This window comes from Gadus macrocephalus, chromosome 3 (assembly GCF_031168955.1).
Source record: "Gadus macrocephalus chromosome 3, ASM3116895v1".
In the NCBI taxonomy this organism is placed as follows: Eukaryota; Metazoa; Chordata; class Actinopteri; order Gadiformes; family Gadidae; genus Gadus; species Gadus macrocephalus.
The window spans coordinates 14,364,127-14,386,841 of NC_082384.1; the positions used below are offsets into that span (position 1 = coordinate 14,364,127).

Consider the following 22,715-nt stretch of genomic DNA (forward strand, 5'->3'; position numbering starts at 1 on the left):
CACCGCCACCCAGAAGTCCCGCGTGCGGTAGTGCTCCCACTTTGAGCCGTCGAAGGCGCACATGGAGTAGTGTTTGATCTTCTCCCCGCGCCGCAGGTCCTTGGCCAGTAGCTCCACCAGCACCGAGTTCTGGCTGGAGGCCGACTTGAACGAGCCCAGCACCTCGATGTCGGACGTCCGGGCGGTCTTGTCCATGCACATGTTCCGCTTGGGGTGCACCTGCCCCTCTCTCCCGGGACTCGGCTCCTCGATGAAGGCAATCCACGGAGCGGCGTTGCTGGCCCTGGAGGAGCCCGCGGTGCGGTTGAGTCTCCGGCTCGGGGAGGAGGTGGAGTAGTACACCCGCAGCATGAAGCGAGTCCCCTCGATGGCTCTCAGCACCCCGTCCTCCACGGACAGCTCCCCCCCGGTCTCCTCCGGACGTAAGCCCAGCAGCCCGTGGGACTGAGCCGGGAGAAGGAGAGAGGCGAGGCCGACGGATAGGAGCAGAAGGCGGGACGGGGAGCTCCGAGCCCCTGGGGTGGAGAAGGAGACAGCAGAGGCTCCGCCGGGGGAGACCGCAGCTTCCGCAGCCATGATGCGGTGTGAACAAGGCGCTCGCTCCAGCAGTGAGCCCTGGTCACGTGCACGCGGTACCGTTCTCACGCTCCATCTGGCTCCGGGAAGCGCGAGCCGACCCGCAGTAAGTGACGGTGAGGAAGACGATGACGACGATGATGATGTGTTGTTGTTGTAGACCTACTGTACCGCTGGAGAATCTCGCCCACCGACTGTGTACGATTACGTAACCACAAAAGCCTAATGTGATTGTGTGCGTAATGGGCTTCCAGCAGCACTCTGACTGAATAGGCTACATCTGAAATCTTATTGTTTTGCTTCGTATCAGATCGCTGCTTCATCGACATTGGATAGGCTACATGGACGATGAGTGCTATCAAGCAAAATGCGACCGATGATAAATTTTTTCTGCCTATATCATCATCGCTTCAGCCTTGTTATCATATTGAGCGCTTTGTGTCACTTCCTCTGCCCTTAATCACGGAACCAGTGATCATCCTCCTGAGACCGCCATGGAAGGAGGCTCTGAATCCTGAGTGCGGCACCCACGCCCACTACAAGCAGGATGCTCTGTATGTGTTGAGATAAGAGGGGGTGAAGTGATTATAGCCATATTGCTGATGGTTGCATTATTGGCTCTCAAAATAACCCGAACATAATATTTTTTTGCAAAACAATGATGAATGATTCAACAACATTTTAAAAACAAACACTCATATTCCCACTTTAAAAAGGTTAAGTCCTGCAGATAGGCCTAGATAAAAACTACTACTTTGAAACTTTCACAATTATTTCAAGTTACAGAGGGTGAAGCATAGACCGGGTTATAGACTTTCCCAACACAATTATATCGAATAAAATACGCAAATGTTTGCTGAAAGGATGAATACCTATTGTCTGTCTTGTACTTCTTGTAATATATGACTATTAATATACCAATATATATATTATTAAATATAGCATATTTTAATGAGCCGAGTTATGTTTATAAGAATGTCAACAGATCCGATAATACTAAAGTGAAATGTAGGTCCGCAGAACACCACCAGGGGGCGGTATTGCATTAGCAATGGATGCCACCTACTACATTTCTCAAATATCTGGATATGTATGGTGGTTATAATAACATAGGCCTACTTGATCCCTGAAACACTCTAATGAAAAGAAAAAAAAAGACCGTCACATTAGTTGAAGTTTATGTTACCAACATACACTCTTTAAACAGGTGGTGGGCGGGGCACTCGGTGAAAGTCGTCACCAAACAAGCGTCTGACAGACAGTCAACTTCACCTCATAAGTCCAAAGCGTGGAAGGATTCAACTTGACAATGTCCTAACCTCGTAGCTGAGGCAGGCAGGTTCTACTTTGGGAATTATCAAGTCAATGTTTGCAGACCGGGGAGTTAGTTATTAACTGGAGGGGTTGCGACACCTAAACTCAGTTCTCATCTTGGAGCCATCTGTGTGTGTATATCTGCAGTCGTTCAACATGTTAGGTGTCGGAGCTGTAAAAAATATGTTTGCCCTGTCCAGAAGCGTTTACGTTACGCTATGGAAACGCAGCGCATCCCAGGCAGCGGGTCAGAGACTGGACATCAGCGGGATATACCCTCCTATTGCCACGCCGTTCACAAAGCAGGAGGAGCTGGACTATCACAAACTAGAGGAAAACCTGCAGAAATATGCAAAGATACCATTTAAAGGTAGTAGGCCTAGTTATAGGCCGACGGAGAATAGAACAGATTGCTTAAGCCGTCTTCTGAAACTTGGATAGATGCATATCTTTATAAACTAACCAATATCTGAGAACATTGCATAGCTTATTAAATCGCTTCTGCAGATCCCATATGTTTAGACTATTCATGGCTTATTGACCTTCCCTGTCTATAACAAGGATTATCCTCATAATTGTCGAAACGTCTATTGCTCCAGGGCGCAGCAAGGTTTCATCTATAAAATAAACTCCCATGTTGTGTGAAATCAATAATTTGCCAAGAGACTTGAGTTAACCGGATCGTGCTGGGCTAATCCATACGAACCAATAGCCAACAGGAAGCTGATACGTATTTCAAGGATAGCCCTTCGTCACGGATGTATATCGCCCCCTGTTGGAAATCCTTCCTAACTGTCTTGAATACTGTTGTACAAACAGGCCCTTTAAGACAAGACGGCATAACAATATCGTTTTTAAAATATACATATATATTGTTGTTGATATTTATTTTGTGTATATTATCCTATCTAAGTATTACAAGTTTAGATCACCAGTGATTTTCCGTGCTCCCACATCTACTATATCGAAAAATTAACACACTGTGTGTGTGTGTGTGTGTGTGTGTGTGTGTGTGTGTGTGTGTGTGTGTGTGTGTGTGTGTGTGTGTGTGTGTGTGTGTGTGTGTGTGTGCACTACAGGTCTGGTGGTGCAGGGCTCTAATGGAGAGTACCCTTACCTGACGGAGGAGGAGAGGGTGGAGGTGGTCAGCAGGGTCCGCCTCTCGCTGCCCAGAGATAAACTGGTTATAGCCGGATCAGGATGTGAATGTAGGTTTCTGTGTGTGTGTGTGTGTGTGTGTGTAATGTTTAAGGGTACATGTTCTATATTTGTACGTGTGAGAATTTGTGAAAATGTTCTTGTGTGTATATAGATTATATTTATTTATATATTTGTTGCTGTGTGTGTGTGTGTGTGTGTGTGTGTGTGTGTGTGTGTGTGTGTGTGTGTGTGTGTGTCACCTCCTTTCCTCCCTCTCACCCCCCATCCACCTATCTTAACCTCTCTCTCTCTACTCCTCTTCTAACTCTCTCCACCCCCCCCCCCCATCCCCCCAGCCACCAGGGCCACCGTCCAGATGACGGAGAGGATGGCGGGGGTGGGGGCAGATGCCGTGCTGGTGGTGACACCCTGCTTCTACAAGGGCAAGATGGATAGCCGTGCCCTCACTCACCACTTCACCCAGGTCAGCAGTGTCACGTCACCATGACGACAGACAGCTTGGCCGCTAAAGAGGGGCCACTTAGCGCCCCGTCCACACCTATACAGATATTTTGGAAACGTTTTCTTTCGTCTGCGTATTGGCCTCATGTCCCAACGAAAGCACCGTTTTTGGTGACTGAAACTGAGCTTTGACTTTTATTAAATATATAAATATATTGTAAAAAAATAAATTCTAATATGCTGTTGAAGAAAATACCATTCTTTTCGGGCACTTTTTTACTATATATAGAGCTATTTTATGTATCTAATTATTTATCGAGCAATTTTCGTGCTTAACAAGAATAGCAACACCAGAGAAAGAATAAATGAGTCTAAAATATCAGTTAAAACATCAATCAGGGATTTGTTTCTGATGATTTCTCTAAGCTACAGAGATGGGATCAGATCAGAGAGACGTGCTTTTGATGTATTCTCTACGATACTAAAAGTAGCAGTCAGTTGGTTCATAAAGTTTGCAGTTTACAGTATCTGAAATTGTTGTGAAAGGCCACATTGCATTCCTGGGTGCCACCCTAACAGAGTCTCACCTTATCACCTTTCCTTTAAGAAGCAACGCCACGCCAGCTGGTAAAATGGTTGGATTTAACATCCATGGCAGGTGCACGTGCTTTGCTGTGATTACCCTGATGGGAGTATAAACACATACCATTTTCAGCTAATGAGATGATTAGATTGCAATGTATAATGATATTTGAATCAAATTTGAAATTGTTAACAGACTGCAGCTTCTGAGGTTGGCATGTACATTGGGGAATCAAACCCACAATCCAGCCACGCAACTCTCCGGGCCCCTATTTGAGTCATTATATTTGAGTCTTAGATATTCAAGATTTGATGTAAATGTGTACTCTTTTTTGACAGTGTTAGAGCCTAATATCTGACTTCCAGATAAGATCCATGTTGAGCCATATCTTAAATAAGTCTACAGACAAAGGAGAGAGGAAAACTAATCACAGGTATCGATGTTTTGTGTGGCATAAGGAGCTAATGTGAAGCAGTTCTTTGTTTGCATTTCATCACATTGTTTAAAGTAGAGTCTGCTTATATATTTAGATCGTTCACGTTCAAAATGCAAGCAACACTTCGAAACCTCAATCAGGGACGTGTTTCCAGAAGCACAGTAGGCCCAAATCCAATCAACGCATTCAGGTGTTGCCGGTTCTCGAAATATTCAGCGCATGTCTGTACATAACGTTGACAAGCTAATCTATTATGAAGCCATGAACTGATAATTGAACAGAGAATATTTGCGATCACAGTTGGGTAGGCATGTAAAGAACAGATTTAGTTTCCGATCACTTTCAACTGACGCAGCATGGTACTGCTCCAGCCCCCCCCCCCCCCCACCCTCTCATGCCCATCCCTAGGTTCAGAGGAAGGCCAGAGACCATCATGACATCCACACGTCCACTCTTCTCATAGTGCTTTTGGATGATTGATACATCTTGTTATTAGATGAGTCAGTTGAGTTGAATAAACATCAGCAGACTTGCCTTAGTAAACATTTTAATCAAGTCAACTTTAGTTTCGGTTCGTAGATGTCGGCCAATCTTTTAGTAGATGTTACTCAATAGTTTAGTACATGTCAGTTAATCGTATAGTAGATGTTTGAAAATGTTAGCATGTAAGTAGATTGTTTAGTGGATGCTCGTAAATAGTTTAGTGTATGTTAGTTAATTGTTTAGAGTTAGTTAACTCTTTAGTAGAAGTCAGATGTTAGTAAATGTTATCAGACGTTAGTAAATAATTTAGTGGTTAATATCAGATGTCAGTAAATAGTTTAGAAGATGTTTTAAGATCTAAGTCAATGATAATAGATGTTAGTTAATAGTTTAGTGATGATAGTAAATAGTTAAGCAGATATAAGTTAAGCAGATAATAGTTTAGAAGATGTTGGTGCATATTTTATTCGATGTTTACTTTTTGGTTGATTTATGTTGACATTAAACAATAGTAGATCTTTACATCTCCAGATTTTAATGTACTTTAATAAGCACATTTTTAATATTTGGCAGATGTACCTAAATGTTTGCAGACGTTATCAATTAAATTAAATGTCTTGTTTATTATCAGAGCCTTAATCTCTTTTGCTCTCTTTCTGTACACCCCTCATGTCTGGCCTGCGATGGCAGTAACGGATGTCGTCGTGTGTTCAGGTGGCCGACAGCAGTCCCGTGCCCGTGGTTCTGTACAGCGTTCCGGCCAACACGGGGCTGGAGCTGCCCATGGACGCCGTCTATCGCCTGGCTCAACACCCCAACATCGTGGGCCTCAAGGACAGCGGCGGAGACGTAAGGAGCACTTCAAAGCCCTGGGTTGGGACTGGAGAGCAGGGGGGTCAGGGAATATGTATTATAGACATTAGTGTTATTAATGCTTATACTAGTAGTACCGTGTAACTAGTTGTTATTAACACTACCGTATCACCAGTAGTTTTTTTTATATTTACCGGGGAACTAGTAATTACACTATAATGTAATCCTTAGTGGTTGGATTGAATTATCGTATCAGTAGTGTTACAATAATGTTTGCATCACCGGTTAAACACTTAAATAGTCTCAAGGTCATGGGGTGTAGTTCAATTTTATTGATCACATTTTTTATAAATGATCATGTGCACATCAATATAACAACAAGCAGTCATTCCAGCCATCCTCAACAGTGCAATAAAGTAAATTTAAAAAAAAAGGAAATGATTTGCAAATCTTTAAACTACAAACAGAACATTGACAGAATCAGTGGTCTCACAATTCACTGCATCACTTTGGACAAAGAACACATTGTAGCTGCACACACACTGTTAGGGTGCCCTATGCAAGATCCACTTCTTCAAGGTACTTTAAGTACAGCTAGTTAGTTTATCTGGTTATTATGGTGTGCCTGATGTCCTGTTATCTTAAAAATCATTAGTTGTTGAGGAATTGTCTTTGAAAGGAAAACGAGATATAGAGAATCGGACGGCTTCTATGTTAAGCTGACAACATATATTGTCTACTTTGGCTTGCGTAACAATAATAAACTTCATTTATAGGCATGATGAATTAAAATTATACCAAAGTGCAAATGTTAGATGTGTACACATTTAACATATTGATAATATTTAAAACTGGGATTTCTATTAAGGTACCATCTAAAATATAGATAAACATAATTACACATAGATTCATTATATTTGAGTCAGGGACATATTACCTTCGGAAATAAATGTAAATATATGTATAGATGTATATATAGTATGTGTTTACTTACTATTATTACTAACTTTCCTTACAAAATAATCGAATAGCGTTTCATTATTTTGACAGTTTATGTTTGGGTGTGTGTTTGTGCGTGTGCGTCTGAGGGTGCGTGTTTGTTTGTGTGTTAAGATAGTCGGCTATCATATGAACTAGTTAGCTGTGGTAGTAGTAAGTAATCTGTATTGGTAGCGAATATGCTCTCTAAATTGATTGCTCAGCTAGTTAGCTGTGTTAGAAGCTGATTAGTTATCATACTAGCTAGTAGATGTGTTACAACTTAAAGTCAATTTGACTACAACTATTAATGTTTATCATTCGTTAATGTTCTACAAAGTGTATTTAATTTATTTTTCCCGTTAAAAATAAAATAAAGTTACATTTAATTTGAGATTTTTAAATGAGGTTCCTAAATATATAAGTGAAAAAAAGTAGGCTATGGATTTAAATTTTAATCTGATATTTTTTTTTCATGTTTGAAAAGATAATTGAAAAATAAAAAGGAGCTCACCAGTGATGAAAAACTATAATTTCCTTCCACACCTCATTTGTGACTACTTAATTATAATGTAATTAAAGAACATAAAGCTTTGACACCATTAATACGAACACTTACAACTGAGAGAGAGGGTGTGAGTGCTCAAGCACACGTTCAAGTGTGTGTGTGTGTTTATGTGTGTGTGTGTGTGTAAGAGAACATGAATGTATGCCTGTGTGTGTGTGCGCATTTATGTGCGTTTGTGTGTGTGAATGTGCATACGTGCGTGTGCGTTTTCTAACTGAGAGTGACATCAGTCAGACGTGTGATCCGCAGCAAGCTGTGCAGTTCAGTTTTAGTGTTCAGGTGGGAAGTGGATTAGCAGCGTGGTGGAGGATGTTGGCGACGGCACCTCCCCTTCTGGAGCCTTCTATCATCACACACACACGTACACACACACGCTACACAATCTATTCCTTGCCCTTCTCGCATATATACATTTTTTATCTCTTTGTATACTTATTACAATTACTGATCCCATACTTCTGCTTTTTCCTTAAACTTTTGCAGCATGTCGTAATTTTCTCTTATTTGAGTAAATGCCAGACCTATTAAGTCCACGTGCACACTCAAGTCCACGTGTACACTCGGGTCCTGGTGTGTAAAAATCCCGTCCAACTTCTCCAGAAATGTTTGTTGGTCCTGAATTTTTTTACTTCTTTATCTGGCAAATGACTGCAGGATTCTCAGTTTCCATCGGTCCAGTGTATATGCTTGTTATAGACACTGGAGAATAACAGGTTGCCCATAAAATGCTTGGATTTCAAGCATCTACCACTGTGCAGCTTGTACGAAAGGACACATGTAGACATTTTAATACCAATACGATTTGATAAAGACCTCATACTCTAAACCAGTGATTCTCAAACGAATGGTACGTGTACCACGTACCACTGCGAATGGTACGCGTACCACTGCTGGTACGCGATGCGCTATCAAGTGGTACGCAGAGGAGTTAGAAAAAAAAATAAAAATCGTTATTATTCGTCATTAAAAACAATACTATCAAAATACTAGTACGAATGGAAATACATTTACCATGAGTTCATGTTCTCACTTGCTGTGTGTGTATGTGTATGTGTTTCCGTGTCTCTGTTCTCGTGCTACCACTTTGTACAGCTGACAACAGCTAACAATAAATAATATTATTGTTAAGAATAAATGTGCCTCCTGCATGAGGTGTGCGTAGCTGATTAGGGCCGCAGGCCTACACTACTGTATGTGTTATATTCTATAACATCTTTCATAATTTTGGTACTTGGGGAGACAAATATTTTCTGTGGTGGTACGCAATATAAAAAGTTTGAGAACCACTGCTCTATACCATTCCTACTCATTGAAGTATGTCTAATCGTGGTTGTATATATATATATATACTACTTTCTCTAGTCATAGGGTTGGATTAATAATAATATTAAATTAAGGTCTGTACTAGGGTTAGTCTTGTACTAATATTTTATAATGTGTAATAAAGGACACTTTATCTGCTGATAGACTGAGTCTAGTCGTACCATTTGATCATATTGAATAATATTTGATAATATTGAAAAATCAATGTGACAATATTTAATACGCAGGGTACCTCTAAACCTTGATCAAAGCAGGGCCCAGCAGTGCTCCTCCACAGGGGTGGTGGGGAAATAATTTGTAGCGAGCAGAGGTTCTTTGTAATGAAGACAGAGGCTTTCTAAAATTCATTAATTTTAATGGAAAGAGAATGGCCCGCGGTTGGGGGGGGGGGGGGGGGGGGGGGGGCTGGGGGTGGGGGTGGGGGTCCCCCTGCAATAGAGACCACAGTAATTAGGCTAATAGCGGCTGGGGCGTGCTAGCTTTATATTAAAATGCTCCTCCGTTCTGTCGACATCCAGGGGGTTTGGGGGGGGTGGGGGCACCCATTACCGTGGTGGGATAGATTGACTGATGTGTGTTGGGAAGGAACATTTGGGGTGGGGGGGGGGGGGGGCAGGAGAAAGGGGGGAGGGGGGAGAAGATTGACTGACACACAAATGGTGTAAAAATAGACGTTTCAAGAGGTTTTCAAGGAACCTCAGACCTAGAGGCACTGCTTTGGATTCCCCGGGGATCTGGGGCTAGTTTTGGGGGTAGGGTGTGTGGGGGATGGGGGTGGTTGGGGATCTTCCTCTGTTCTTCTTTGAACTAGGACTGCTCTCCAGGTTTTTCTGGAAACGGTGCCTTCATATCTGGATTGACAAAGGACATCATGGGTAGAAAGGCAAACAAAACAGCGAGCGGATGAATTATGCATTACCTCTTCCTCCCCCCCATCCTTCATATAATCCTCCTCTTCCTCTCTTTTGAAGACACCTTCACTTCTTTTCATTGTCCACTTGGGACTCTCTCTCTCTCTCTCTCTCTCTCTCTCTCTCTCTCTCTCTCTCTCTCTCTCTCTCTCTCTCTCTCTTCTCTCTCTCTCTCTATATAAAACATAAATTTGGACTGACAGCTACGAGATAAGAGGGGGGATTTTAAACAAACACTCACACATGTACACATAACCCAACCGCCAAACACTCTCTCTTCCATGCTCCTGACATGCTGGGTTCTTGTCCAGATCACGCGGATTGGCCTGGCGGTCCATAAAACCCGGGGTCTGGATTTCCAGGTCCTGGCTGGATCGGCAGGCTTCCTCATGGCGGCCTACAGCGTTGGTAAGACACACATACGCACAGCACTCGAGTTGAGGGGGGATGAGGGGGGATGGCATCCCCCTTTGGAATTAAAATGATCAAAATCATCCCCCTCCAGAAACAGCCATCCCCCCTTCCCATCCCATGTTGTTTTATCAATTAATGTGGAAATATTACCGCTATTTCATTATAGCGGTTTCCTTTTTCAATTCGGCGCATTTGTTACTTTTCCCAGGGACAGATTTGACAGCGATACTGCAATCTTGGGCAGTATGCTATTGCGCAAGCACGCAGGCGTACTTACGCAATTGTGCATTCCAAAAAAAGAATAAGAATCAGTTTAAAAGTGATGCATGCCTCCGAATCGTGTGATGCGTCCGATCAGCTGCGTTTTTGGGGATAAAATAAGAGCGATGACATGACAGTACTCATCGCTCTTATTTTATCCCCAAAAATATATAATAATAATAATAATTATCACACCGTTGGTCTCCCACTATATGCGCTGTCATCAGCACAAATGATCTGTCCCTAAAAGTTAAAATCCACCATCCCCCCTGGCTTTTTTTTATAACTCGACCACTGCATACGCACATACACACGTAAACAAACACACACACACGCGCACACACACACACACACACGCACACAAGCACGCACGCACGCACGCACGCACGCACGCACGCACGCACGCACGCACGCACGCACGCACGCACGCACGCACGCACGCACGCACGCACACACACACACACACACACACACACACACACACACACACACACACACACACACACACACACACACACACACACACACACACACACACACACACACACACGTACACTCCCCTCCTGGGCTTCGTACAGCTTGTTTCAACAGAATAAAGAACATCCAAAACATTTTTTGCCATTTTTGTTTCAGACTGATACTATATTGGTAGATATTGACACCGGTGATGGTGTTTATTTGGTTCTACTTTTCATACTTTACATGGTTGGAAAGCTGTGCAGCATTTTAGCAGGAGATTAGCATGATTTTGATATTAGTGGATGTCACTGCTTTCGTTTATTAATTGCAGTTAAGCTGTTATTGTTTGCAGGTATTATATTTATCATTGTCAGCAATTTTTTCACTAAAAGGCATCAAAATAAGGAGTTAAGAAAAAATGCTGAGAGGTTAGCTTTAGCAAGAGTTTGGAGGGAGATACAGGACCTAATTATTAAAAGCCTAACTGAAATCAAAGAAACAGGTTGTGACAAAACCAGAATTGTCAATGATGAATTTATTTTTTGAAGACGATCTGTGTTTCTTTCGACCAATTTTTCTTTCAACCAATTTTTATAATTAGGTCCCATATCTCACTCCATACTAGGGGTTAGGGTACTAGCATGGTAGCGAGCCAGTGAAAGGTTAGCAAGCTAGCGAGCTGGCATGGTAGTGAGCTAGGCTGTTAGTGAGAGGTTAGCGAGTGAGCATGGTAGAAAGCTAGAAAGAGGTTAGTAGCTAGCACGATAGAAAAATAGCGGGAAGGTTAGCATTGTATCAGGCTAACGTGTTAGCGCGTCAGAGAGAGGACTGCGGGAGAGGGCTGCTTGCAATGGGGAACACGTATGAAGCGCTTGTGGAATGGATTAGACTCTGCGCCGCGGGATAAGCTATGATTCGATACCCTCAGAAACCTATTGAGTCATACGCTGCACGTCAAAGCCCCTCTTATACACAGATATACCTTTATCTAGATGTGTCCGCGAGACGGGAGGGGAGAGAAAGAGAGGGAGAGGGAGAGAGAGATACTAATGGAGACGGAGAGTGGGGGAGGGAGCGCCGGAGAGAGAGGTTCTATGTCAGCATGTTCTATGTCAGCACGGTCCTCACAGTGTTCAAAGCTGTACCCCGATAGGACCGTGAGCGGGAAGGGCGGGGATTCTGGCTGTCACTCAACCGTCAGAGTGCAGTTATTAAGGAGTCCTGAGAGATGTCACTCAGAGCCTGGGCGGCTGGCCTGTCAGTTGCTAGTGCCTGCTAGGTAGCCAGCATACCTAGCCCTGTCACTCATCTGATGTGTATGGGTAGTGGGAGCAAGAGGGCAAAATACTACTGAGCTGATATTTGATACGAACGGTGTAGGAGCCATATAAGATCTTTTAAATATGTGTAATGGTAATGGTAAAACTTCCAGCATTTTGGGCCTTTTTAACAATGGCACCTGTGCGAGGGACAATGGCCCCAAGACAACCATCCATCAATTTCTCAACCCAATCCTCAACACTTTGAACCTGTTTACTAGCGTAACTCTTTTGCCTCATCATTTACTTCTTCAGTCTTCCTTAACTCTTCTGGAACCCCGACCACACACGGCTAGTAAACGCAACCGCTCCTCAAAGGGGATGTTTCCGGTGACACAGGGCGTCATGGCGTCACAGTGCATGGTTAACTTTGGGAGGTATTGGCAGCGGGCGTTGCCTCAGACAAGCGGTACAGTGGATTGATGTTATCCAATAAGAGCAGGCTTAGACAGCCATAGAAACTCAGATCGCTTACTGTCTATTCATCATAACGGAAATACAGACCCACACTCTGGAGGACACTAAGGATTTCCGCTTCATAATTTATACAGTACAATATTCATGTTCCACAGATGTACAGTGCATATTCGCCCGTCATGGCTGGTAAATAATCAATGTCTCCGCAGTGTTTTCTGTGTTTGTCGAGGTCCACAGGGGAAACTTTATCCTGCTGTGTCGGCTCCCTGTGTGTCTCTGCATCATGTGACCACACACACATACACACACACACACACACACACACACACACACACACACACACACACACACACACACACACACACACACACACACACACACACACACACACACACACACACACACACACACACACACACACATACACTCTCCCGCACACACACACACACCTCATGCACCGTCTCTAGAAGCATGAAACAGGAATGCTTGCGAGTCTGAATTGACAAAAGACGACCTTGTGTGAGCACTATGGGGTGTTGTTATTTGAGTCGAGACATGTTGTCAACTGAAGGGTGAAACGTACAAGGATTGAATTGACGCACACACCAACACACACCGATTATACCTATGTCTCCACAGCACCACAATCCTGGATTACAATTGACATCCCATATCTTTGCCAAATCAAACAAAAACGCTGCGCGTCCCCTTTGCATTTGTCTGACCCCCCTGCCCTGGTCCTCAGGGGCGGTGGGTGGCGTGTGTGCACTGGCTAACGTGCTTGGACGCCAGGTGTGTGAGTTGGAGCGCCTGTGCGTGGAAGGCAGGTGGGAGGAGGCCAGGGAGCTGCAGTGGCGTCTCATCGAGCCCAACGCCGCAGTGAGTAGTGCCGATCACCCTGACCCTGTCCCATCTCTTGTCATGTATGTGGAGCTCCCAGGTGTAAATCCCCGACACACAGGCTCCATACAGGCACGAAGCGAGGAAACCGTCCCCTCCACTACTGAAACCAAAGCTGCGCACCCTGGACAGGCTCCATATATAGCGTCCCCACATATACGCTCACACACAGGTCGTCGTCCCCAACAAACATACAGGGATTCACACACAGAAACCAACATAATGGTTTGTTGTGGTTCAGTCTTTATTTTACCTCAATAGAAGTCAGAGAATGGAGCTTGCCGCTGAATGGAGCAAGTAATCAGTTGACTCTATGCTGCGTCTAATGCATCTTTACAGCTTTTTTATCAGTAAGGCCAAAGTATTGGAGACTCTGCCCGTGATATGAATGTCCCTGTGAACGTCTGCATAATGTGCCTTCGTTTTAGAAAACGTGACCTTCATTTCCACGCTATGCACTCTCATCTGAACAGAATAGTGTGCACGCTGTGGGACTACAGTGGTGGGTTAATGATACCTCAACGAGAGCCTATCCCGCACTATAACGCTCTTAATGACTTGAAAGCACCGAGGTCTCTCGACCGCCGCCGTCGATAAGCGAAATGTCACTGAGCGCGGTAACATTTCAGCCATGCCCCGCAGACACGAGCCACTACCCCTACAGAACAGACCAATTGACCTGTTACTAGTTACTAGTACTAGCACTGCTCTTATAGACCTTTTACTATTTCTATCACTGCTCTCCCAGACCTGTTACTGTTACTATCACTGCTCTCACAGACCTGTTACTGTTACTATCACTGCTCTCCCAGACCAGACCTGTTACTGTTACTAGCACTGCTCTCACAGACCTGTTACTGTTACAAGCACTGCTCTCACATATCTGTTATCATTACTAGCACTGCTCTTACAGGCCAGATATTTTACTGCCACTAGCACTGCTCTTACAGACCTGTTATCGTTACTAGCACTTGGCCTACCATAAGGTAAGGGTTTGCCAGGCCCTAGCCCACCTGTCACACTATCAGCTTTTCTGCACGGATTTAGATACATGCACCCGGATTTAGATACATGCACACATGCACATACATGACGCTAATTCATAACACATCAACACACAGTTGGAGAAGTTGATGTGATTTTTTCTCAAATTTGAACAAGGAGAACTCAAATCTCAGACCAATGAGAGAAAGAAAGTGAGAGAGAGATCCTGTGTGTCTTGTTGCCAGGTGACGATGTGTCCCCTGTGTCTCGTTTCTAGGTGACCAGAAAGCTAGGAGTGCCTGCTCTCAAGCAGGCGATGGAGTGGTTTGGTTTCCACGGAGGCGCCTGTCGCTCACCCCTGCAGCCAATCACGGAGAGCGAATCCCAGCAGCTGAGACGAGACTTCTCCTCAAATGGCTGGCTGTGACCGGGCTCGCCCAGCGGGGGACGGGGGGGTCGGTCGGGTCAGGTGGGCCGGGGGGGCCGGGTAAAGGGTTCGGCCAGTCAGGTGGTCTGTTTGTTTTCAAGGTTTCTTGTGTTTGCAGCTTACCAGATAACACTGCTCAACTGTTCTGGATCTGTCTCTGAGAGATCTTTCAATGAGGTCACATAACTAATGTTGCCAATCTACAGGAAAGTAATAGTATGTAACAGTTACTCTTATGATTCCTACTATTATTGTCAGTTATGCAAAAATAACTAATCAAAAGTACATTATTTCTTCCTCTTTGAACAAAATACATTAACAATAAAATAAACAAAATTGTAACCTTTACTCTGCTGTCTGCCAGTGTTCTTGTTTTTGTATATTTTTTTCACTCAAAAGGCATCAAAATTAGGAGCAAATAAGGATCTACGTTTTTAAAATTCGGATTGAATCCCTGTCAAATCCCTGTTCAAAAACAATGTTCAATGTATTGAAGCATATATGTAGCAAAATTAAAATGTCAATGCAATTTGCAATTTGGAAATTCAATAAGTCATTACATTATGCAATTGACAATTCGTTATGCAATTTAATAATGTAATTTGTAAATACGTTATTCAAAGTGTATTTTAGATGCAAAGTGACAATGAAATCCTCAATGAAATTTGCAAAAGTTATAACAATAAAAATAGAATAACATTTTGTCAATTTTTTTGAGTTCCTTTATTCAAATTGAAAAGCTATAGCGTCCCCATGATTGCAATGCACTTCGCCACGTTCCGTGTGTTGCCAAATTCAAATTACATTTCAATCCGCAAAACTCTTTGCAAAAGATTTTGCAAAACGTATCAGCCAATCGTGTCTGGGCGGGAACTACGTCACTTCCTCGTCAGACCAGCTGATCATCCACGACCGAGCACTTGGCACTTTCTTTTCTATTGCCTAGCATTGTGCCAGGTTTGACTGGGTTAACGTATATAGTAATAACTTGAAAATGGCGGAAAAGACGGTTGCGGAGCTGCTGCGGGATGCCGCAGCAGCCCCCCCTTTATTATGTCCATGGCAGCAGCTCTAGAGGAGAGGAGCAGCGGGATGCAGGGTCCGAAACAGCGACCAACATGCCTGCACCGGATCGCACCGGAGAAGGGCACGCAAACCGGTGTTTCGGTTCAACTAGTGACCGTGTTAACTGGTGACCATCAGCCGAATGCGTTGCTTGTTGTCGTGGCTACGGCAGCTGATGGAAATCGGGAAAAGACTCGTAGCTGTCCTTGCGAATGCCTCTTTGATTTGTTTTCAATAAAATGTCGGAAACATACCCATCTCATTCGTATTTGGAGTATAATTGGAGGAAACTTGTCACGTAGAACCATTTTAAACCAAAATAATGGAAAATGTGTGTTGTTTTTTTTATAATAAATACGTAATTCGAACTCAATTTTGGGGAAAAATATTTCCAGGTGAGATTCCGTTCCATTGTGCCGTTGAGCCACAGACTTCATTATCTGCAGTAGGCCTACTAAAAACCACAACTAGTCTTCCTAAGAACAGGAGGCAGCCAGATCAACTTGTGACCCGACTGTCCATGTTATTATAGACCATGGTAGCCTATTTGTCTCGTTTCCAAAAAGAAGAGGCCATTACAGCAGTTATTCAAAACCTAATGTTGTGTTGTGCTCCACTGCCTACAACCCAGCCAAAAATTATGTTATTCGCTCTTTCGCTATCATTTTGGTTGTCTGGATCATCTCTAAGCAAAGCAGCGAGCTCGAGAATCAATGTGACGCAAGGCAGTATCACTCTGAAACACAATTCAGATCAACAAAGCATACAGATCGTCCAAGGGATGATAACGCCCCTGACTAGTTATTTCAGTAAAGTAGCGAGTAGAAAAGTGGCACACGCGGTTTGCGCGCCCTTCTCCGGTGCGATCCGGTGCAGGCATGTTGGTCGCTGTTTCGGACCCTGCATCCCGCTGCTCCTCTAGAGTTGCAGCGGCCTCCCGCAGCAGCTCCGTAACGTCTTTTCCGCAATTTTCAAGTTATTACTATATACGTCAACCCACTGAAACCTGGCACAATGCTAGCCATATAAAATAAAGTGCCAAGTGCTAGGTCGTGGATGATCAGCTGGTCTGAAGAGGAAGTGACGTAGTTCCCGCCCAGACGCGATTCGCTGATACGTTTTGCAAAATCTTTTGCAAGACGTTTTGCAAACTCTTTTGCAAAGCGTTTTGCGGATTTAAATATAATTTGTATTTCATGCAAAGAAAACATTTTCGTGAAGAAGTTGATAATGTTAGGTTTTGTGTGAGGCCGCTTTGTGAACTACAGCTCTTCGCTGCTCTCGACGCGAATGATATACGTCACCACCCGCACTTGGAACTCCATTACAGACATGGCGATCTCACCGCTTTTTTCCAAGGGGAGGATAAGAGGATCGAAAGAGGTGAAAAACATTATAAGTTGGGGCATTTGGAGAGTTTCAGTTCTATTTCATGCAGGATACGCCGTCTAGGCTTTGCCTTATGGGCTTGTCCTATTGAAAAATGTAAACTATGCACCAATCAACGTGGGCACCGCCCACATTTCCCACGGCACCGTGTATATAAGACGGCGCAAACCGCGGCCCTTCCTCCCTTTTCTTTCAGCGATTTGTACTGATCAACGAAAACGAAGATATGACTACCAACAATAAGATGACCGGTGGCAGCGGCGTGGGCGAGGCCACGGACCAATGGCCTTTTCAGGGCCACTGGAGAGCGCTCCTGTCCCGCTTCCCGGGCACCTGGCGTGTTTCAGGTGCCTCGGTGCTGAACACGCCGCGGCTGCCTTGGGTGCTCCCGCCTCCTGCGCCGCCTGCCGCGCGCTGCCTGAAGAGGGGCTCCTCTCCAGGCAGCTCTTTTTCTCCCCGTCGGTGGACCTCGCTGAGGCCATCGACACCTTTGGGGCCGGAGTTCTCAGACGTGCTCGCTCACCAACAGTCCGTCCGTGAGAATCGTTCCCGGTTCGGGGCGATACTCACAGGCTCCTCCCACCAGCAGGCCGGGAGGAAGCGGGGTCCAGGCCGGTTCCAGCGCTCCAGGGGGCCGCCTCCGCCTCCAACACCGATGCCACAGCAGCAGTCGCAACAGCAGCAGCAGCAGCGCGGCAGGCGCACAGGAAGTCTCTCCGTTTTGCCTTTGTGGGGGTGGTGTACGAGTACCAGTGCCTGCCATTCGGCTACTCCCTGGCCCCGCGCACCTTCTCGAAGTGTGTGGAGACGGCGTTGGGACCGCTCAGGCGTCAGGGAAAGAGGGTTCTCTTCTACCTCGACGACCTGCTTATTCTGAGTAAGTCAGAGGAAGCTGCGAGAAGGGACACCATGACGGTGATAAACCATCTCTCTTTCCTGGGTTTTGCCATTAACTGGGAGAAGAGCTTCCCGCTCCCCGGGCGGCAGATAGTCTACTTGGGGCTTTGCCTAGACTCAGCCGCCATGACAGCGATGCTCTCGCCTCCTCGGCGAGACGCCATCCTGTTGGCACTCTCCATCTTTCGCGTTCTCGGAAAAGTGACCGAGCTGTCCACCATGCGCCTGTTAGGGCTGATGGCAGCCGCCCATCCCGTGGTTCCCCTGGGTCTGCTCTTTATGCGCAGACTCCAGCAGTGGTTTGCTCGCCAACGGTTGGACCCCGTGCGACACAAGCCCCCCGCCCTTCTCAGGGATGTTCCCCTGGGCAGAGTGACCTCTGACGTAGTGGTCTTCACGGACGCCTCGTTGACGGGTTGGGGAGGAACGTGCCTCTCTCACTCGGTGGGAGGCGAGTGGCCCACGCCCCCTACAGTCCACATAAATGTGCTGGAACTCGTCGCTGTGAGGAAAGTGCTGTTGCATTTCTTTCACCTGGTGCGTGGCTGCCACGTTCTGATCAGGACAGAAAGTGTGTCGGCGGCAGCGTACATAAACAAACAGGGGGGAGCGCTCCTCTGCTCTCCACCAAAAGGCGGTCGAGCTCTGGCTTTGGGCTCATCAGTATCCGGTAGAACCGCTCAGCTCTGTGGTTTCCAGAGCTGGCGGCGCTCTCACGGATGGCGCCGTGGCCGGTACCGTTCAGACCAGATGCGCTTTCACAGGCCCATGGGACGGTGCACCACCCGCCCGATGTATCGGGACGGCTGTTGGTCTGGCTCCTGAGAGGTTGATCCTGCAGAACAAAGGTTTGCCTGAAGCGGTGATCAACACTATCCAGGGTGCTCCTGCACCTTCTACTTCTTCCCTCTATGTGGCGAAGTGGTGCGCCTTCTCTGATTGGTGTGACAGGAACCACGCTGTCCCATCCCATTGCGAGGTGGGAAGCGTGCTTGCGTTTCTACAGCACTTATTGGAGAAGGGTTTGGCTTTTTCCACTATCAAGGTCTATGCGGCAGCTGTTTCGGCTGGCCATGCGGGCTGTGATGGTGGACCGATCTTCAGCCATCCACTGGTCAAGAGGTTCTTGCGTGGGGCCAGACGGTTTAGGCCTGTTTCGTGCATGCTTACACCACGCTGGGATCTCCCCACCGTGTTGCGCGGGTTGTCCAGGGACTCTTTCAAGCCTCTGTCTCAGGCCCCTTTGGATGCCCTATCCTTTAAAACGGCGCTCTTATTGGCTTTGGTTTCTGCCAAGCGGGCCTGTGAGCTGACCGCTCTGTTAGTCAGCACGACTTACTTGTTGCTTAACGAGGACAGCTCCTTTGCGCTGCTCAGACCTAATCCTGCGTTCCTCCCTAAGAACATTAATAGTCCTTTCCGGTCTAGAGATATTTTGCTTAAGGCTTTTCACCCCCCGCCTCATTCTAGTGAGGCGGAGTTGCATCTCCTGTGCCCGGTGCGGGCGCTGGCTATGTACGTGAAACGCTCGTCCACGTTCCGCTCCACACAACAGTTGTTTGTGTGTTATAGCGACGCTAGCAGGGGCCGCGCTCTCTCTAAACAGCGGTTTAGGGTTAGGGTTAGGGTCAGCTGGATAGGTGAGGTCGTTTGCTTAGCCTACGCTCGGCAGGGCTTAGCGCCACCATTGGGCGTTAAAGCTCACTCAACACGGGGCATGGCCACTTCAACGGCTCTACTCAGAGGCGTTCCGGTGGAAGACATTTGCGCGGCTGCGTCTTGGTCTTCCACCGGCCCCTTTGTCCGTTTCTACATGTTAGACATGTCCAGGGGCTCACTCGGCAACTCTGTGTTGGAGTCTGGTCCCCCTTCTACGGCTTAAGAATGAAGGCATGTTCTTTTAAGCGGCATCGTTGCCGGATGGCGAGTTGGACTTGACTGCCAGTATTTCTCTCCCACCGTTTTTCAAATGGAAAGCGGAGTAGAGGGGTTCCTTTTGGCTCGCCGATGACAAGTTGGTTTTGTCTGCCAGTATGGCACTCCCACCGTTTTTTAAATAAGAAACAGATGAGAGGAGCTCCTTATTGGAGAGTCGAACTCCGTAGCTCCGCCCCCGGTGGCCCCTGGATGTTCACATCTAGCGTTTTTTGTGATAGGGAAAAGTTGAGCCGACCGTTTTTTTTACAAAAACAGAAGCTGGTAGCGATTTTTTGGCCTAAAAGTGCCGAGAGCGTTTTTTCTATCGCCTAGCAACGATCCCATTCTAGACCTGACGTTACTCGCCTACTATGTGTCCAGGCTAGAGCCCATTAGACATGTCGTAGATCTCGACATGTTCTGTAAATACAACTATTAATCGCTTCAACAGCACTTTCCCGAGTGATTTGTCTGCCATTGTTTCATTTTTTGACAGTTGGGAGTTTCTTTCGTTTCTTTCTCATTGTGTTTTCTCTACAGTCATTAACTGAACAATTTCCCAATAAATGGTCAAACTCTTGACATGAAAAATGCTTTTCAATTTGAATATAGGAACTCCAAAAAATTGCCAACATTTTATTTCATTTTGATTGTTATAACTTTTGCAAATTTAATTGAGGATTTCATTGTCACTTTGCATATTAAAATACACTTTGAATGACGTATTTACAATTTACATTATTCAATTGCATAATGAATTTTCAATTGCATAAAGTAATGATTCATTGAATTTCAAATTGCAAATTGCATTGCCATTTGAATTTTGCTACATAAATGCTTCCATATCAATGTCCAGGTCATTGAACACTCCGTTTAGTTCCGTGCGTGGCAGTTACCGCTATCGGCCACACGGGGGGGCACCCCATTCATCTAGCGCTCTGCACAAAGGACGTCCTGTTGGATCTCCGTTATAATGTCTTAAACCCCCTGGGAATGTGATGTCACGCCCCGGACAGGTGGGGGAGGGGGCGTGGCAGAAAAACATACTGCCCTCTTACTCCTCTCTCCCTCTCTCTAGCGCATTGCTGCAGTGTCAAAGCAAGCTGTGACTGACCCCTGCCTCACACACATCCCCAACCCCTCCGCCCCATCTCAGCATCACCCTACCACTCCGTGTCTCGCCATTGCTCCGCTCCTCTTCCCCCCCACCTTCCATCAAATACAAATTTCTGTCGCTTGATTCTCCTGTGGCCTGCCCTCAAACTTTTTCTCTCTAACAAGCACACACACACACACACACACACACACACACACACACACACACACACACACACACACACACACACACACACACACACACACACACTCTCTCTATCCCCCTTATTTCTGGCTTTCTAAATGTCTCATTCTCTACCTTACTCATCCTCTCTCTCTCTCTCTCTCTCTCTCTCTCTCTCTCTCTCTCTCTCTCTCTCTCTCTCTCTCTCTCTCTCTCTCTCTCTCTCCTTCCTCTAGGCAGTGTGGTGACCTCTCTGTGTAGTGTTGCATGTAGGGAAGAGGCGCTCCACTCTCAACCCCCATGATGGAATATAGAATATATGAAGAAGAATCACCAGGACCCCCTACCTGAACAAACACACAGCTCTCTCTCTCTCTCTCTCTCTCTCTCTCTCTCTCTCTCTCTCTCTCCCTCCCTCCATGGTTTGTCTGCCTGCCTTGTTGAGACTGAGAGAAAGTGAGAGAGAGACAGAGCTGGAGGAAGAGCTGGCGAAAGAAAGGGAGAGAGATGAGAGGTTAAGAGAAAGGACGGACATCAAAGAAAGTATTTGCTTCTTGCAGGCAAGAAATGATTAGTATGTGTGTGTGTTTGTGTGTGTGTGCGTGTGTGTGTGTCTTGGCATGCAGTGTATGTGTGTGTGTGTGTGTGTGTGTGGGCGTGTGCGTGTGTGAGAAAGAGAAGCGAGGAGCAAAGGTTTATGTGTTGAGGTCAGAAAGAGCAAACGAAAAACATCACAGGAAAAAAAGAGGTCGGATCGAACAACACAATGCACCACTGTCGAGCACGTCCTCACAAGGGGTGCCATGGTATACCGCATCAGACATGCCACCATGGGGGAGATAAGGCATGCGATGGTGGGGGTAAGACATGCGATGATGGGGGAGATAAGGCATGCGATTATGGGGTTAAGACATGAAATGGTGGGGGAAGACATGAAATGGTGGGCGAGATAGGACATGTGATGAAGGGGGAGATATGACATGTGATGATGGGTAGATATGACATGCCATGATGGGGGAAAAGACATGTGATGACGGTGATTTACAGAGGGAGAGAGCCTTGACTGAAAACCTGAATCCCCTTTAGTGTTTTTGATATCTATACATACAAATATAAATAAATATATTAATATGTATATATTAATATATATGTATATCTATATCTCTTAATATTAATATAAATATCTATATATTCACATACATTAATATCTATATATATTAATATATATATTCATATATATATTCATATATACAGTTCTGAAGCCTTGCTCTGTAACTCCCCATTGATTCCAGAGTCTGTTGGAGATCAGCTGACAGTCTCTCCTATCCCCTCTGGGCCACTGCCTCAGAACAGCACACCTGTGACCCTGAGAGACCTGGGACGAGGGACTCCTGTCAGTT

The 22,715-nt window shown here is 45.6% G+C and overlaps 2 protein-coding genes and 2 long non-coding RNA genes across 6 annotated transcripts in view; 2 read left to right on the plus strand and 2 right to left on the minus strand.

Annotated features, from left to right (window-relative positions):
* Positions 1-1,450, minus strand: part of LOC132454236 (metal transporter CNNM1-like) — a 12,270-nt gene extending 10,820 nt beyond the window's left edge. Inside the window, exon 1 of one of the 3 annotated variants that reach the window (XR_009524893.1) lies at positions 1-1,449. This exon is cut by the window's left edge and continues 883 nt beyond it. Coding sequence is in view for 2 of the 3 variants with exons in the window: in XM_060047472.1 (XP_059903455.1) it covers positions 1-576 (576 nt within the window). In the remaining variant the exon portion in view is untranslated. The other 2 variants (XM_060047472.1, XM_060047473.1) reach the window with 2 other exon arrangements.
* A 387-nt stretch (positions 1,451-1,837) lies between these two features.
* Positions 1,838-15,116, plus strand: hoga1 (4-hydroxy-2-oxoglutarate aldolase 1). The gene is made up of 7 exons (XM_060047474.1): positions 1,838-2,260; positions 2,970-3,098; positions 3,387-3,514; positions 5,709-5,843; positions 9,899-9,995; positions 13,203-13,336; positions 14,619-15,116. The coding sequence occupies exons 1-7, from the start codon at positions 2,047-2,049 to the stop codon at positions 14,766-14,768; spliced, it is 987 nt and encodes a 328-aa protein (XP_059903457.1). The 5' UTR covers positions 1,838-2,046; the 3' UTR covers positions 14,769-15,116.
* On the plus strand, positions 10,333-12,884 carry LOC132454238 (uncharacterized). The gene is made up of 2 exons (XR_009524894.1): positions 10,333-11,469; positions 11,505-12,884. It is a non-coding gene; the product is annotated as an uncharacterized LOC132454238 (long non-coding RNA).
* LOC132454239 (uncharacterized) lies at positions 13,133-14,255 on the minus strand. Its single transcript, XR_009524895.1, has 2 exons — positions 14,177-14,255; positions 13,133-14,139 (listed from the first exon to the last, which is right to left on the minus strand). It is a non-coding gene; the product is annotated as an uncharacterized LOC132454239 (long non-coding RNA).
* Positions 15,117-22,715: the final 7,599 nt, after the last annotated feature.